The 14,854-nt window shown below is 38.2% G+C and overlaps 1 protein-coding gene across 1 annotated transcript in view; it reads right to left on the reverse strand.

Annotated features, from left to right (window-relative positions):
- Window positions 1–14,854, reverse strand: part of CSMD2 (CUB and Sushi multiple domains 2) — a 1,001,023-nt gene that overhangs the window by 594,103 nt on the left and 392,066 nt on the right. The window contains exon 4 of the mRNA XM_051987630.1: window positions 10,323–10,517. Within this exon, the coding sequence (XP_051843590.1) occupies window positions 10,323–10,517 (195 nt within the window). The remainder of the gene's footprint in view (window positions 1–10,322; window positions 10,518–14,854) is intronic.

Genomic DNA, 14,854 nt, shown 5'->3' on the forward strand with positions numbered 1-14,854 from the left:
AAATGATACGAAGAGTTTAGTGACTTTTAAAATATATTTCCAATTTTTTTTTTAGAATGGTTAGAATGGTTAGAATTTATAGCTCCACCAACCATGTATTAGTGTGCCTATGGGAAGTACCAGTGGTAATGCTCATTCCAAGACATGACAGCCCACCAAGTCAATGGTCCATGTATTTCTATGAGAATAGCTTTGATGTCAAAACCATTCATGCTTGATCAGAACCAGGGTTTCTTCAGACAAATGAAATCCAAGGAGCCTAGCTGGCTAGATAAACCCACTGCAGGAGTAGAGACTTGGAGGTTGTGTGGTGTGTCAGATATAGGATATATTGGCAGAAACCTGCTTACTTCAGGAAAGCATAATAGCATGAACACTGTATTGAGAGTAAGAGGGCCTGGTTTTGAACCTTGATTCTGCTACTTTTCAGCTATGTGACCCTGAACACTTGGGCTTGACTTGAACCTCGGCTTTCTCAACTACAAATTGAGAGATTAGATTAGATGCTCATTAATGTCCCTTTCAGCATTTTGTCTATAAATCTATATATGGTCTCTTTTCCCAATGCTTCAGTCTTTGAGTCGCTCAATGAGTCAGGATTGTAGGAATCCCAGGACTTTCTGGGTCTGTTCCTTTCTGTCTCAGCTACTCCAATAAGGTTATGAGCTGAGGGTACATAAGAGCATATCTGCCATGATAGAAGACATTCTGAGTATGGATGGTTACTACTTCCTATTGGTACAACTCCTCAGGTTTAATTAAGTTAAAAACCTTTTTCATCAATACCTAGGTTGGCTTTAGGATATACAATGTTGTGTATATGAACATGATCTGGACCAGTAGATGGAAAAGGTCATGCAGAGATTGTAGAGATGTTTAAATCTAGGATCTCCTGTACTGTATAGGGATGGATTCCGTACTCAATCCGGTATCATCTTATGTATACATCTCATACTTGCATTGGACTATCATTTCTTAAGAGTGCACTTTGATTTGGTCTCATTGTTCAATCATCTCAATCATGTCTGACACTTTGTGACCCCATTTGGGGTTTTCTTAGTAAAGATTCTGATGTGGTTTGCATTTCCTCTCTGACTCATTTTATAGACAAAGATCTGAGACTTGTCTGGGATCACACAACTACTAAGCACCCAAGAAGGGGTTTGAACTCATGAAAATGAGTCTTCCTAACTCCAGGCCCAGCACTCTATCTACTTCACTACCTAGTTGCCCATACACCCCTCACATGTGTTCGACTACCTTTTCTTAAGGCTGCCCCTTGGTCCTCAGCCCCAAATCTGCCACTTTCAGTCACCAGAGAGCCTGGTATTCTTGCACGGATGTGGCATTCCTCCCACAGGCTTTCAGCACAGATCATCCTACTAGCCTGGCAATCACAATTCAGTGCCAAGTTTTAAAGAGGCCAGTTGTAGATATTAGGGCTATGACTCATGCTTAGTATGGCGTATCTTCCACAACCAGTGGGCATTAGAAAAGACAAACCATGGCACTAATCAAATCCTTCCATACTAAACTTTACATCTTCAGTAGGAGTTGCCTTATAATCAGAACATGGTACAATGGAGATGGGGCTGAACTTGACCTCAGAGAATCTGGATTCAGATCTGCCACTACCTGTATGAACTTGGGTAAATTGCTTAATTTCTCTAGAGTTCAGGTTCCTTATCTGTAAAATAAATCAATCAATATGTATTTATTAAGCACCTAACATATATCAAGTACTACAGTAGATCCAGGTATCACAAGTAAATAAAATAAAGCCTGCTTTGAAAAAGTTAACATCTTATTACAAAGAGAATTCTATGAGACGGCCCCTTAACTGGATGACTCTGAACAAGTCACTTGATCTGGTTGATTTTTGGTTTCTTACTCTGGAAAATTAATTGATTGGACTTGAAAAATCTTGAGTTCCATTCCAGCTCTGATCTATGGTTCTATTTTTTCAGGGAGCTTCACAAACTTCAGAGAACTCATGAAATCACTAATCACAGTTTTCTATGATCTTAACCCTCATCTTAATGAGCAGAAATGATGGAAGGAGAAATGGCTTCTTTCTCATCAGATTTTTGTAAAAGTAGAGTGGGCTTGTTCAAGAGGTCCACTTTCACTGGAGAATTTTAAGCCAAGACTTGGTGACTATTTGGAGGTAATGTTTTGTTTTGTCCAGGTGTGGGCTGCAATAGGAGTTCTCTAAGTTCCTTTTCAACACTGAGATAATAGGAATCTGTGATTCTTTTTAGTGACATAATAGAGATCAGACAAAGGTCTACCTGGACAATTAGGAAGAACCTTCTTCAGATAGGGAGTCATGTGGCAACAGACTTTCAGATAAGCCCATACTAAGCAGTACACAGACCCTTCAGGACTTTGGATGAGGGGAGGGAGGGAGCCAGGAAGGAAGGAATAAGCATTTATTAAGCACCTATTATGTGCCAGACATTATGCTAAGCACTTTAGACATATGACCTCATTTGATACTGATGGATATTCAGTGCCATGGATAGTGATGAGAAAGCTCAACTTTGTCACTTGTATATTGGAAATAAACAAGAAAGACATATCTCTCATTCTCAACTATCAGAGTTCCCATAGCCATGAGGGGAGCAGACAGCACTTACACCAATGAGTATATAGGTAGAGGACAAGATCCAAGAGGGCAAGTACCAAGTATAAGAGAAAGTGGAATCAGTTTTTTGAGCAGGAGTGATGCTAAACAAGAACTGGGTCTAGAAAAATGGAGAGTAGGTATGTATTTCTGAACAAGGGAGCTATTTTTATCAGAGAACCAGAGATAGGATAGGACTTCAGAGGTGATCTATCCTAACCTGTACCTAACTAGAAATCCCTCAAACTAGCATCAATGAATCAATTAGTCAACAAGTATTTATTAAGTGTCTACTATGTACCAACACTGTCCTATGTTCAGGGAAAACAAAGATGAAACAATCCCTGCATTTAATGACAACTCTATTTAGGGAGAGAAAAATGAATGCATCAACAAGCATTTATTATGCCAGTAGTGCTAGTTTCTGGGGATAGAAAAGCTAAAATAATATAGTCCCTGTCCTCAAAAAGCTTACATTCTATCGATGAGACCAATGTGAACATAAACACACATACTGTATCAAACATATCAGGTAATAATGCTCCTGATAGCTTTCCTGACAACAGTCATTCAGCTTCCACTAAAGAACTCCACTGATAGGGAACTTATTGTCTCTCCAAGTAGCTCATTTGACTTTTGAACAGCTCTGATCCTTAGAAAGTTCTCTCTTAATATGGAGCTGAAAGCTGCTTTCCTTCTACCCATTGCTCCTATCATAGTCCTGCTCTCTGCTGCTAAGTAAAACAAGTCTAATTGTTCTCCCAAATGACAGTCCTCCAAATACATGAAGACAGATATCATGTTCCTCCTAAATCTTGGCTAGTTAGTTGAGCATTTGTATCAGTGACTTAAATGAAAGAATAGATAGATAATATGCTCCCCAAGTTTGAATATGGCTCAAAGCTAAGAGGTAGAGTTAACAAGCTAAATGAGAGGACTGGAATCCAAAAAGCTCTCAACAGGCTAGAACACTGAATCAAATCTAATAAGATGAAATATAATAGAAGGAAACCTGAGTTGCTTTTTTTAAGGTGCAAAAGAATAGGATGGGAGAGTCATGAGCAGACAACATATAAAAAGTTTTTGTGGATTTTAGTGGATACAAACTCCATATAAGTCAATAACATGAGGCAGCAGACAAAAAAGTTAATTTAATCTTCTGCTGCATTAGCAGAAGCATAATGGATGGAAACTTCTAGATGTCTCAGTGTCCCCTGGGGCACTTGCCTTCAGAGACAGAAACCTGGAGGCAAGCCCAGTTGCCACGAATTAGAATCTGATCTTATAGCTCTTGTCATTCCTTGTTCCACAATGCTGTAAGAGGCTGGGAATCTGGTAGAGTTAATAAGGACACAAGCTCTACAACTGTACATATCCCCTCTCCCCTCACCCTGATCAAACTTTTAATAGAGGAGCCCAACCAAGAGCTCTCAGCCACTCACACTCACATATCACACCTCCTGTGACAAGGTCTACTCATCACAAACATTACTTGTCCTAAACTGTTCCTCTGAAGCTCAGGCAATTTCTAACAACTCCAATGACACATAAAACATACCACAGACTTCTGCAGACTCTTTTTAATGTCCCTCCTACCCTGCCTTGAAAAATCTCAGTCTTCCTAATATTACTGTGGAGAGTAAATCTGGCAACAATACCAACATTTGTTCTCACAAAAGCCTGATCTGAAAGAATGAAAAGTGACTATGTGAACCATGATATGCTGCTGTCAGACTAAAGCTGTAATACTGTGTTAAGCTCTGAGGACCACATTTTCAAAAGTGTCCAGATGAGGGCCTCCAGGAGAGTGAAAGGCCTGGGGACCATGCCATATGAGGATCAGCTGAAACTAAGGATCCTTACCATGAAAAAGAAAAGGGTTAGAAACAGTGGCTCTATAAGCTTCTCCTGACATCTGTTTCCAGACAGTGTTTTATAATTATTATGAAGCCTCTCCCCACCCTCTTATATTTTAGCCAAATTGATCTGTTTTATATTATCTAATCACATTACGTCTCTCACCTCTGTACTTTTGAAAGGACACTCTCCTGCTATTGTATCCCTCCCAAATCACCTTGTGTTTATTTTGTATATATTTGCATACTCTCATACATAGGTAGCTGGAGTACCTAAGTAGTACAGTGGATAGAGACTAATCTTCCTGAGTTTAAATTTGGCTTCAGATGCTGTGTGACTTTGGACAAGTCACTTGCCCCAGTTCTTTATCTGTAAAATGAATTGGAGAAGAAATAAAGGAAAACCACTCTTATAGCCTTACTGAGAAAATCCCAGATGAGGTTGGACAAGAGTGGGATATCACTGAAACATAACAGAAACAGGTAAACTAATATATCAACAACTAGGTGGTGCAGCGGGATAAAACAGTGAGGTTGGAGTCAGGAACATCTTAATTTAAATACAGCTTCAGTTATTAGCTGTGTGAATCTAGGCAAGTCACTTAATCCCATCTGTCTCAGTTTTCTCATATGTAAAATGAACCGGAGAAGGATAGTGAAAACCACTCCAGTATCTTTGCCAAGAAAACCTCAAATGGACACAACTGAAATGATTGAACGATAAAGCACATATATATATACACACATGTGTCTCGCCTGATACAATGTAAGCTTTTTGAGGGTAAGGGACTGTTTCATTTCTGTCTTTGTTTCTCTAGATCCCAATGCCTGGCATATAGGAGGTGCTTAATGCTTGGCAATTGAATAATTGATTGACTATAAAAGATTTTTCCTGATTCCCCCAGTCTTGCCCTATTCTTAATTAATTAACTGTAGTAATTAATATGTATTTACTTCCCTATGTAAATATTTTATCACCCAGGAGAATACAAGTAGCTTGAGTATATGGACTGTTTGTTTTTTTATTCTTTATTTTATTTTGCTATTTTACACCTAGCACTTAATCACAGAGTTCCTAGTAGATTGGATAAAAGATATAATTTTGAATCAGGATGAACTAAATTTGACTTCCCTCTAGAACACTGTCTAACTTTGTGATGCTAGGCAAATCACTTCATGTTCCTGAAACCAAGTTTACTAATCTATAATATGGGAATAATAAGCACTCATTTTACAAGGTTTTTGCAAGACTGAAATAAGGCAATAAATGCAAAAAATGTTTTCTAAACCTTATTATACTATAGTAATACCAGCTTTTATTATATTGTTGTTATGTAGTCATGTCCACCTTTTCACGACACTGTGAACCGTAGCATGCCAGGGCTGTCCATTGGGTTTTCATGACAAAGATTCTAAAGAGGTTTGCCATTTTCTTCTCCAAGTTATTATTATTGCTGGTATTTAATAAATGCCTGATTTATTTGGAATTCAGAAGGAGATCGAAGTTATAAGGATACAATTTTTGGATGAACATAAGGAAGAACTTTCTCATAATTAGAGCTATTTTTTTCTTGGTAGCTAGTTTATTCCCAATTACTAGAGTTTTAGCAGAAACTGAACAACCATTTATCAGTGAAGTTGAAGAGGGGGTTTGCATCCCAAGCAGGTATTAGACTAGATGACCTCAAAGTGCCCTTCTAGCTCTGAGATGCTGATTTCATTAGCCTGAACTTACCAAACATCAGCTGCTTTTTAAACTTGAGCTAGGAGCTAGAGCTCATCAAATTCATTACTAAATCCTTAGACAAATATGGGAATTCATGGATGCCCAGATAATAGATTTGTGATTCTAAAGTTTCCTAGATCTTTCCATTGGGTTGGGACCTTTAATGGATTTTGGTTTCATAGCACTGCCAGATGCTTTCTGGATTTGAGAAACAGAATGCAGGGAACTTGGGGAGGAAATATGGCAGTTGGGAATGGTCAGTATAAGTTGGGAGCAGAAACAAAATTGTAATAAACTATAATCAATTACTGGGAATTCAGATTATAGAACTGAAAAACTAGAGGTATGTGCAGGATCTAGAATAGAATCAAGATGAAGGTCTAAAGAGAGTGTGAAGGAAGTAGAGAGCAGTAAAATTCAGAGTTTGGCTGTAGTAATTTTATGCTGAGTTAAGTAATGAGATGTTAGGTTCAAATGAGTTATTTTAACTTATAACCAAACTTAGTTGTTCTATAAGGGCATAATTAATGATGGTGAATACAACAAATAACATTTACATAGTGTTTACTATGTTCTAGGGACTGTGCTAACTGTTTTATAATTATTATTTCATTTGGTCATAATAATAACAATAATAGCTAACACTTATATGGTGCCCACTATGTGCCAGGTACTGTGCTAAGCACTTTGTAATTATTATCATATTTGCCCATCCTAATAACTCAGATAGGGATGGGAGTGAGGAGGTTAGGTACCATCATTGTCCCTCTTTTACAAAGGAGGAAACAGAGGCAAATCTAAGACCAGATTTAAATTCAGCTTTTTTTCATTCCAGAACCAGCACTCTATCCAAGGTACCAGCTTGATGACCAGCTACATATGAACAGGCACATATTTCAATTTTTTTACATCCCTTCTATTACTCTCTTTGCTCTCTGTGGTTATAGCCAGTTTTAAGATCACAGACATGTAGGTGCTTATTAGAACCAGCTAGTGCTCCTTTTTCAAAGACCAATCTCTCTAGTGACTCCATCAGGCTCTACAGGGAGGATGTTAAGATTCTAGACATTTCCTTTAAAAAAATAAGTTTTATTGAGATCTTTTGTTTTTGTATGTTACAACCCCTCTAAAGGGAAGGTTGACCATAAAATCTCAGATTTCTAGCTCTTCCCACATTGGGATGAAGGAAAAACTAATGTAAAATCAACTCTCTGTCGGGAGTGGGGGAAAGCCTTCCAGGACTGTGAGAATTTTGTGACTCTAGAGAAGAAAGAAAGAAGGGATAGGTGTCAGTTATTATATGACAACAACATGATCATGACAGTATTCAGTGTCTTTCCCATCTGAAATTTCATTTTTTAGTTCATGAGAGATGACTTCTATGGACAAAGTAGGAGGTAGGACTGTGTGTTTTTTATCATAAGAGCTCTGTCCTATCTACAGCAGGAACACTGAGAGAATAATCAGGCCCCAACCCATCCTAGTCTACCACTTAATTGCATTTAAAAAAATATTCTGTAAAAAATACATTTTCCAGGATTAATATTATTTCTCATAAAGACCTGTGGTCGAGCCTATTCTTATGTTGCCAGGTGTCTCTTTGTCTGAGGCATGAGGAAATAGAAAAAGGAGAGAGCTCCACTGGTGAGAGCTGGAAATTCAATCCCCAGTCTGTTGTTAGAGAGTGTCTCTCATACATTTGCATGAGACATTTCATAAGTAAAGAATTACTAAGAATGTGGACCACATCTTACAAATTTTCCTCATAGACATAAGCCAAGATTACTTATACAGGGTTCACTTCCCAAAATAACTTCCTCCTTCCCTTGTAACAACAACAATATCAACTATTACTACAACTACTAGTACCATTACTACTACTACTACTACTACTACTACTACTACTACTAGTACTATTACTACTACTACTGCTACAACAACAACAACAACTACTACCACCACTACCACTAGCACTACACTACAACAACTACAACTATTACTACAACTACTACTACTACTGCTGCTGCAACAACAACAACAACAACTACTACTACTATTACAAGTTTTAAGTAAAACCAACTGACCCAGAGATTAAATCTGACAGAGTATGCAACATTCCACAGCCATAGTTCTCCTATCTCTCCAAAGGAAATAAGAGAATGTATTTATTTCATCGTATTTTCTCTAGGGCCAAGATTACTCAATAATATCCTCGATTATTGTTTTTCGTTAATTTCATTTCTGTTATTTTAGTCATTATATATAGATATATATGTGTGTGTGTGTGTGTGTGTGTGTGTGTGTGTGTATTTATATATATGTTTTTTCTGCTTTTGTTTACTCTGCTTTAGTTCAGGCAAGGTTTCTTATGTTTTTCTAAATTCTTCACATTCCCCATTTCTTAAGACAAAAGCCATGTTATACCTTTAAGGTATGACTACGCCCATCACAATGGTACATATCAACAAAACTCATCCATCTTATTCATGTTAGCACTGATGGATCCTCAATATTGTACTTTGCTTCCACCTTTTCCCCTTTTTCTCAGGCATGGCTTATTTGCTTCCTGTGGCTGTACACAGTGACTGATTGGACTCAGAGGCTCCCATATGGCTGCATTTCAGATCTTTGAATCTGATGTCTCCAGGGATGGAAAAGAGCAAGTCTCTTTGACACAGTCATGAAGGTTGGTCAAGACTCTGACACATGGTTTTCTAAATGTTTTTGATGAATCCTTTCCCAAAACAAAATAGAAACTCCACGACCCCAGCCCCCAGGTGTCCATAGTTAAATTAATATTCCTGGTAATTCAGCAGGAACATTGAAATATTTGTCATATTAAAAGCCTCAATTCCTCTAACAAGGACAGGAATGCCTTTTTCAAAAATGCATATTTACTCCTCTCCTTCAAACCTCTGCTTAACAAATTCCTTTTCCAAAAAGCCTCCCTGCATCCCTAGAGATTTGATCACTTTTTTACTTGGGGGCCCTCAACACTGAGGTTTGTTCTGTAATCTGTTTGCATTATATTAATTTGCACTGCGATACATTGCTTTAAGTCGATCCAACAATTCAATTAGGCAAACATGTGCTAAATTTATTAAAGTCAATACTTATTAAGAGCCAGTTCAGTACAGCGTAAAGGGCTCTGGATTTGGAATAAGACCTGGGTCTGAATCTCAACCTTGCTACTTATCCCATAGATCATCCTGAATCAGTTAACTTCTCTGGCACTGAATTGTTTCATTAAATCTGTGATTCTAAGATGCGTGCCTACCATGTACAATATATACATATACAAACATATATACATATATATATATAGATATATAGATATAGATATATATGTATGTATACACACACATATGTATATACACACACACTGGGGGTACAAAGCAAAACTAAAACAATCCCAGCTCTGAAGAACTTATTCCCTAACTGCAGGTAGGATACAAAATACACACAGATAAGAAAATAAAAGAAGATGAAGAAAGAGAGAATGATGCAACTGAGGAAATGATAATTACTAAACTGAACCTTAAAATTAGTGATCACTTGCTTTTTTTTTTTGTATTCATATTCCCAATGGCTAGTAAAGTGCCCAGACCATAGTAGGTGTTTAATAAATGCTTACTGATTGACTGACTGATGAAAAGAAGATTCTTAAAATTTTGGATGAGGATGGATTTTATTCCAGGAATAGGAAATGACCTGTAAATAGATGGAGGCAGGAAATGCAGTGTCAAGTTCAGAGAATAGCTAAGTTTAGATTGAAAGTGGCATTTATAAATGGAAGCAATATGGCTGGAAAAGTTAAGCTGGAAATTGTGGAGAGCCTCAAAATGCCTGATTAAAGTGTTTGTATTTTATCTAGAGGCAATAGAGAACTCTAAGGAATTTTTGAGTGGTATGGCAAAATGGTTAGCTATATATTTCATCTTTTTTTCACGTGTGTAGAGGAGTGGACATATTGTTCCCCATTATAAGAAATGGCTTTGGACCTAGCACCTCTCATCCAATCCCTTCTCAAAGCTGAGAGAGTAAATGAGACAAGGAGAAGAGATGGGGCCTGCTTTTGATTCCATACACAGAGGCTATTCAGGTAACCACTTACCTCGGCAGGTAGGCAAAGGAAAGTCCCATGTGGCACTATTCTCAGAGCTTGCATGGCAGGTGAGCACTGCATGCCCCTCCAGAAAGAAGCCAGTGTTACAGCTATAGCGGACCTTATCTCCCAGGTTGAAAGTTGTGCCTTGTTGGATGCCATTGGGAAGTCTTCCTGGGTTCCCACATGTGTGACTGGGGAGAACTGTTAAAAGAAAGAAATCATAATTAGTCACTAACCAAAGCCTTTCAGCCTTTCTCTTTTTTCTTACCTTTTCAGAAGGATCATTAATAACCCTCTCTCCATATAGGCAACAAAATTTAGAAAGGATTCCCGTTGCCTAAAGGCAAAAATCCAAACTACATAAGCCAGTAAGCAAGGCTCTCCAACACCTACCCCCACCTACTTTTCTAAATTTCCTTCCTTCAGCTAAACTGTAGGTGCTTTAGCTCCAATGAATTTGATCATTTCTGTTGTAGAAATTCATTTACATATTCTCTGTTTATCTAAATTCTGCTCACCCTCCAAGATCCAGTCAAAGTCCATTCCTTTTGGCCTTGACTACTCCACTTATAATGTTTCCTCCCTCCTCTGAACTCCAAAGCACTCACTCAGCAGACAACCATTATACAGGGACATTCATTATGATTCATCTTTTCATGAGTGTACACATCTTATTCTTATTTCCTTAGTAGACATCAATGTCAAAGCCCAAGGCCTGGTAGAAGCCCCTAGGTCCGCATGAAGGAAAAGCTCAGGGAGTTGCATGGTTGTTTATACAGAAGGACAGCTCATACCTTTTATTAGGAGCCATTCACCTGGGGCCTCACTGAAAGGCATACAGATACCCACTCACTCCCAAATGTCCAATTTCTAATATTTACACTACATGACAATGATTCAAACCATTCATCCCCACTTTTTTTTTAAATGAGAAAAATGAACCTCTAAAATGGTAAGTGATCTGCTCAGAATCACAAAAGGGATGGCATCTCAGATCCCAAGAGATAAAGTGATAAGATAAAAGAAACTATTTCTACCTCCTTTATTTGTTGAAACTACACTCTAAGAGAGCAGAATACCTTTGGCTTTGTCATTTAGTCATTTTTTTCAGGCACGTCCTACTCTTTATGCTCCCATTTGGGCTTTTTGTGGCAAAGAGACTAGAAAGATTTGCCATTTTATTCTCTAGCCAATTTTATAGATGAAGAAACTGACTAACAGTTAAGTGGCTTGCCTAGGGTCATACATCTAGTACATGTATGAGGATAGATTTGAACTCATAAAGATGGATTTTCCTAACTTCCAAGTCTGACACCCTATCTATGAACCACCTAGTTATCCACCTTTGGCTTAGCAGGGACTCAAAAAAAAAAAATCTCCAAGTTCTTGATTTGGAGCTTTGCTACATCCCAAAATACTATTCTAGGGCCAGAGGTGTGAACAGGTGACAACATGTAGCATTGACATACAAATCTGCTCTCTGGATCTCCTTACCTAGATTTTAAGTTTGTGAATTTTAATGAGTGGTATAACATTATTTTACCCTGAGAGGGGGTGTTTATTAGTAGGACATTGTGACCAATTATAATTGTTTACAAAAAACAAGGGAAACTAAGCTGTTCTGATGGGTTACATCTTCTTGATGCTTAAATGCCTAAACCTAGCTCAGAGAGGGCCATCATCTTTAGCAGAGGGCTAAGAAATGAGAGATATTAGCAGGAATTTCCAGAAGATGGGATAACAGGTGAAAAACAACAATAAATAGTATTTATATAGAGTTTTAAAGTTTGCAAAATTATCTTTTTTTTAATAAGTTTTTATTGATAGAACGCATGCCAGGGTAATTTTTTACAGCATTATCCCTTGCATTCACTTCTGTTCTGATTTTTCCCCTCCCTCCCTCCATGGCAAGCTGTCCTTTACATGTTGAATGGGTTGCAGTATATCCTAGATACAATATATGTGTGCAGAACCCAACAGTTCCCTTGTTGCACAGGGAGAATTGAATTCAGAAGGTAAAAATAACCCGGGAAGAAAAACAAAAATGCAAGCAGTTTATATTCATTTCCCAGTGTTCTTTCTCTGGGTGTAGCTGCTTCTGTCCATCTTTGATCAATTAAGGCTCTCTTTATCGAAGAGATCCACTTCCATCAGAATACATCCTCAAACAATATCGTTGTTGAGGTATATAATGATCTCCTGGTTCTGCTCATTTCACTCAGCATCAGTTCATGTAAGTCTCACCAATCCTCTCTGTATTCATCCTGCTGGTCATTTCTTACAGAACAATAATATGCCATAACATTCATATACCACAATTTACTCAACCATTCTCCAATTGATGGACCAATTTTCCAGCTTTTAGCCACTACAAACAGGGCTGCCACAAACATTTTGGCACATACAGGTCCCTTTCCCTTCTTTAGTATCTCTTTGGGGTATAAGCCCAGTAGTAACACTGTTGGATCAAAGGTTATGCACAGTTTGATAACTTTTTGAGCATAGTTCCAAATTGTTCTCCAGAATGGCTGATGTGTTCACAATTCCACCAACAATGTATCGGTGTCCCTGTTTTCCCACATCCCCTCCAACATTCCCCATTATCTTTCCCTGTCATTCTAGCCAATCTGACAGGTGTGTAGTGGTATCTCAGAGTTGTCTTAATTGCAAAATTATCTTATAAATGTTAACTCATTTTATCTTCACAATAACTCTGGTGGGTAGGTGCTATTATTATCCCCATTTTAAAGAGGGAGTAATTGAACCATAAAGAGAATAAGTAATCAGTCTAGGGTCATACAATCAATAAGTGTCTGAGGCCAGATTTAAAATCAAGTCTTTTGGGTTCCAGGTCTAAAATCCTACCTACTACATTACCCAACTACCTCTTAGATTAGCCATGGGAGTCATTACAATATAGGAAAATCTCTTTTCCTCTATGTGTAAGGCTTGATCTATAGCAGGTCACTTACTGTTTTAAAGGTTCATTTTTTTCATTTGTTTAAAAAAAAGTTGGGGGGGTTGAACAAAGTGGCCCTTAAGATACTTTTCAACTCTCATTCTATAATTCCATGAGGTATAGATGCTCAGAGAGTCTGATGGGTCTGTGGAGCCTGTGATGAAGGGACAAAGGTCTCTATGGATGTCCAGGGAGTCTGGTGGAGTATGCTGTTTACAGAAAGTTTAGCACTGATGATTGCTTCTAAAGTCAGAGAACTTCATTCCCAATTCCTCATCTCAGAACCAGAAATGATTCCATCTCACCATATGTGCTTTCTCTGCCTTTCAGAGCCATCACCTTCCATCCTTTCATTGTCTTACTCTGCCAGCAGAGTTTGGCCCAAGGTGGGCAGGTGGAGTAGTGTTAATTCCAAAAGAAAAGGAGCCCAAGGTGAGGGGGAGGGAGAGAATCAGGGTAAATGAGCTGAGAATTGGTATAGAACTAACGTTTCATTTTCTGCAACAAGACGCAAAGACCCAATTTAATTAAATTACTAATGTCAAATTTCTAATGAACCTGCTTCGGCTTTGGGGCTTTCTTCCTTGGAAATTAATGGCTGGAACGTCACTATAAATAAAAGTCGATCATTTTTAAAAGTCACTCTCCAATGCTTGCTGCTCTTTACTTAATGAACTCTTAACAATCGGACCATTTTGACCTGTCTCTTCCTGGGGGACCTATGCTATGAAAAATGGGTGTCTGTCCCCCAAGATCTTTCACCTTGCTATCCCTGAGCAAATACAGCACCCATGTGGAAACAGGAAAGGCTTGGAAAGACAATGCTTGCTAGGAGACAGCTGGATGGCTCGGTCTTGAGAGTGACTTTTTTTTTTAAACCTCCAGCCTAATTCCCTATTCTGTGCTTTTTAATAATGTCAAGGACAACATTTAAAGTGCAAGCCTTTGTGATGTGGCCAGCATACAACTTACTGGACTGACACGAGAGATTAAAGACAGACTGTTAAAGGAGGCTTTGGAAAACACAATATTCTCTGATTTCCCCTACGAGTTCCTTGGAGTAGATATTATAACCATTCAGGCTCGCATGTCTATAAAAGCTTCCCTTTGATTGCTTACACAATGAAGAGCAGAATATTTACATCCGACAGTGCATGGAACAATATTGTTAAAGCTTCACCCTACATTGACCAATTCCATCATAGATTAGCTGTGGGGAGTTTCATTCCCCCACCCACCTTAAGAGTTCCATTCTTGACAATCAGCACAATAGCCTCTGTGATTGTGTGACAATAGATTTTCTTTCTGGCTGGAAGACGACAAAGGTTAAATCATCTCCTTTTTGTTGCTTTTTTTTTTTAATTGGAGACTTTGTTTCCCATATAGGAATGAAAAGTGGTTTGTTATTTCTGGAGAAGCAGTGTTGTGAATCTTTATTTCTTTCTGCTATCTAGCCAAAAGGAAAATGTGAAGTGGAGATAGGATAAGAGAAAATGCTGAAGGACAGTGTTGTGGTAGATGGAACAATATTGAGTTCTAGGGTGAAAAAGGGAGGTCATATCATCTATTTCCCTATCTC

Source organism: Antechinus flavipes, chromosome 3 (genome assembly GCF_016432865.1).
Source record: "Antechinus flavipes isolate AdamAnt ecotype Samford, QLD, Australia chromosome 3, AdamAnt_v2, whole genome shotgun sequence".
Classification (NCBI taxonomy): Eukaryota; Metazoa; Chordata; class Mammalia; order Dasyuromorphia; family Dasyuridae; genus Antechinus; species Antechinus flavipes.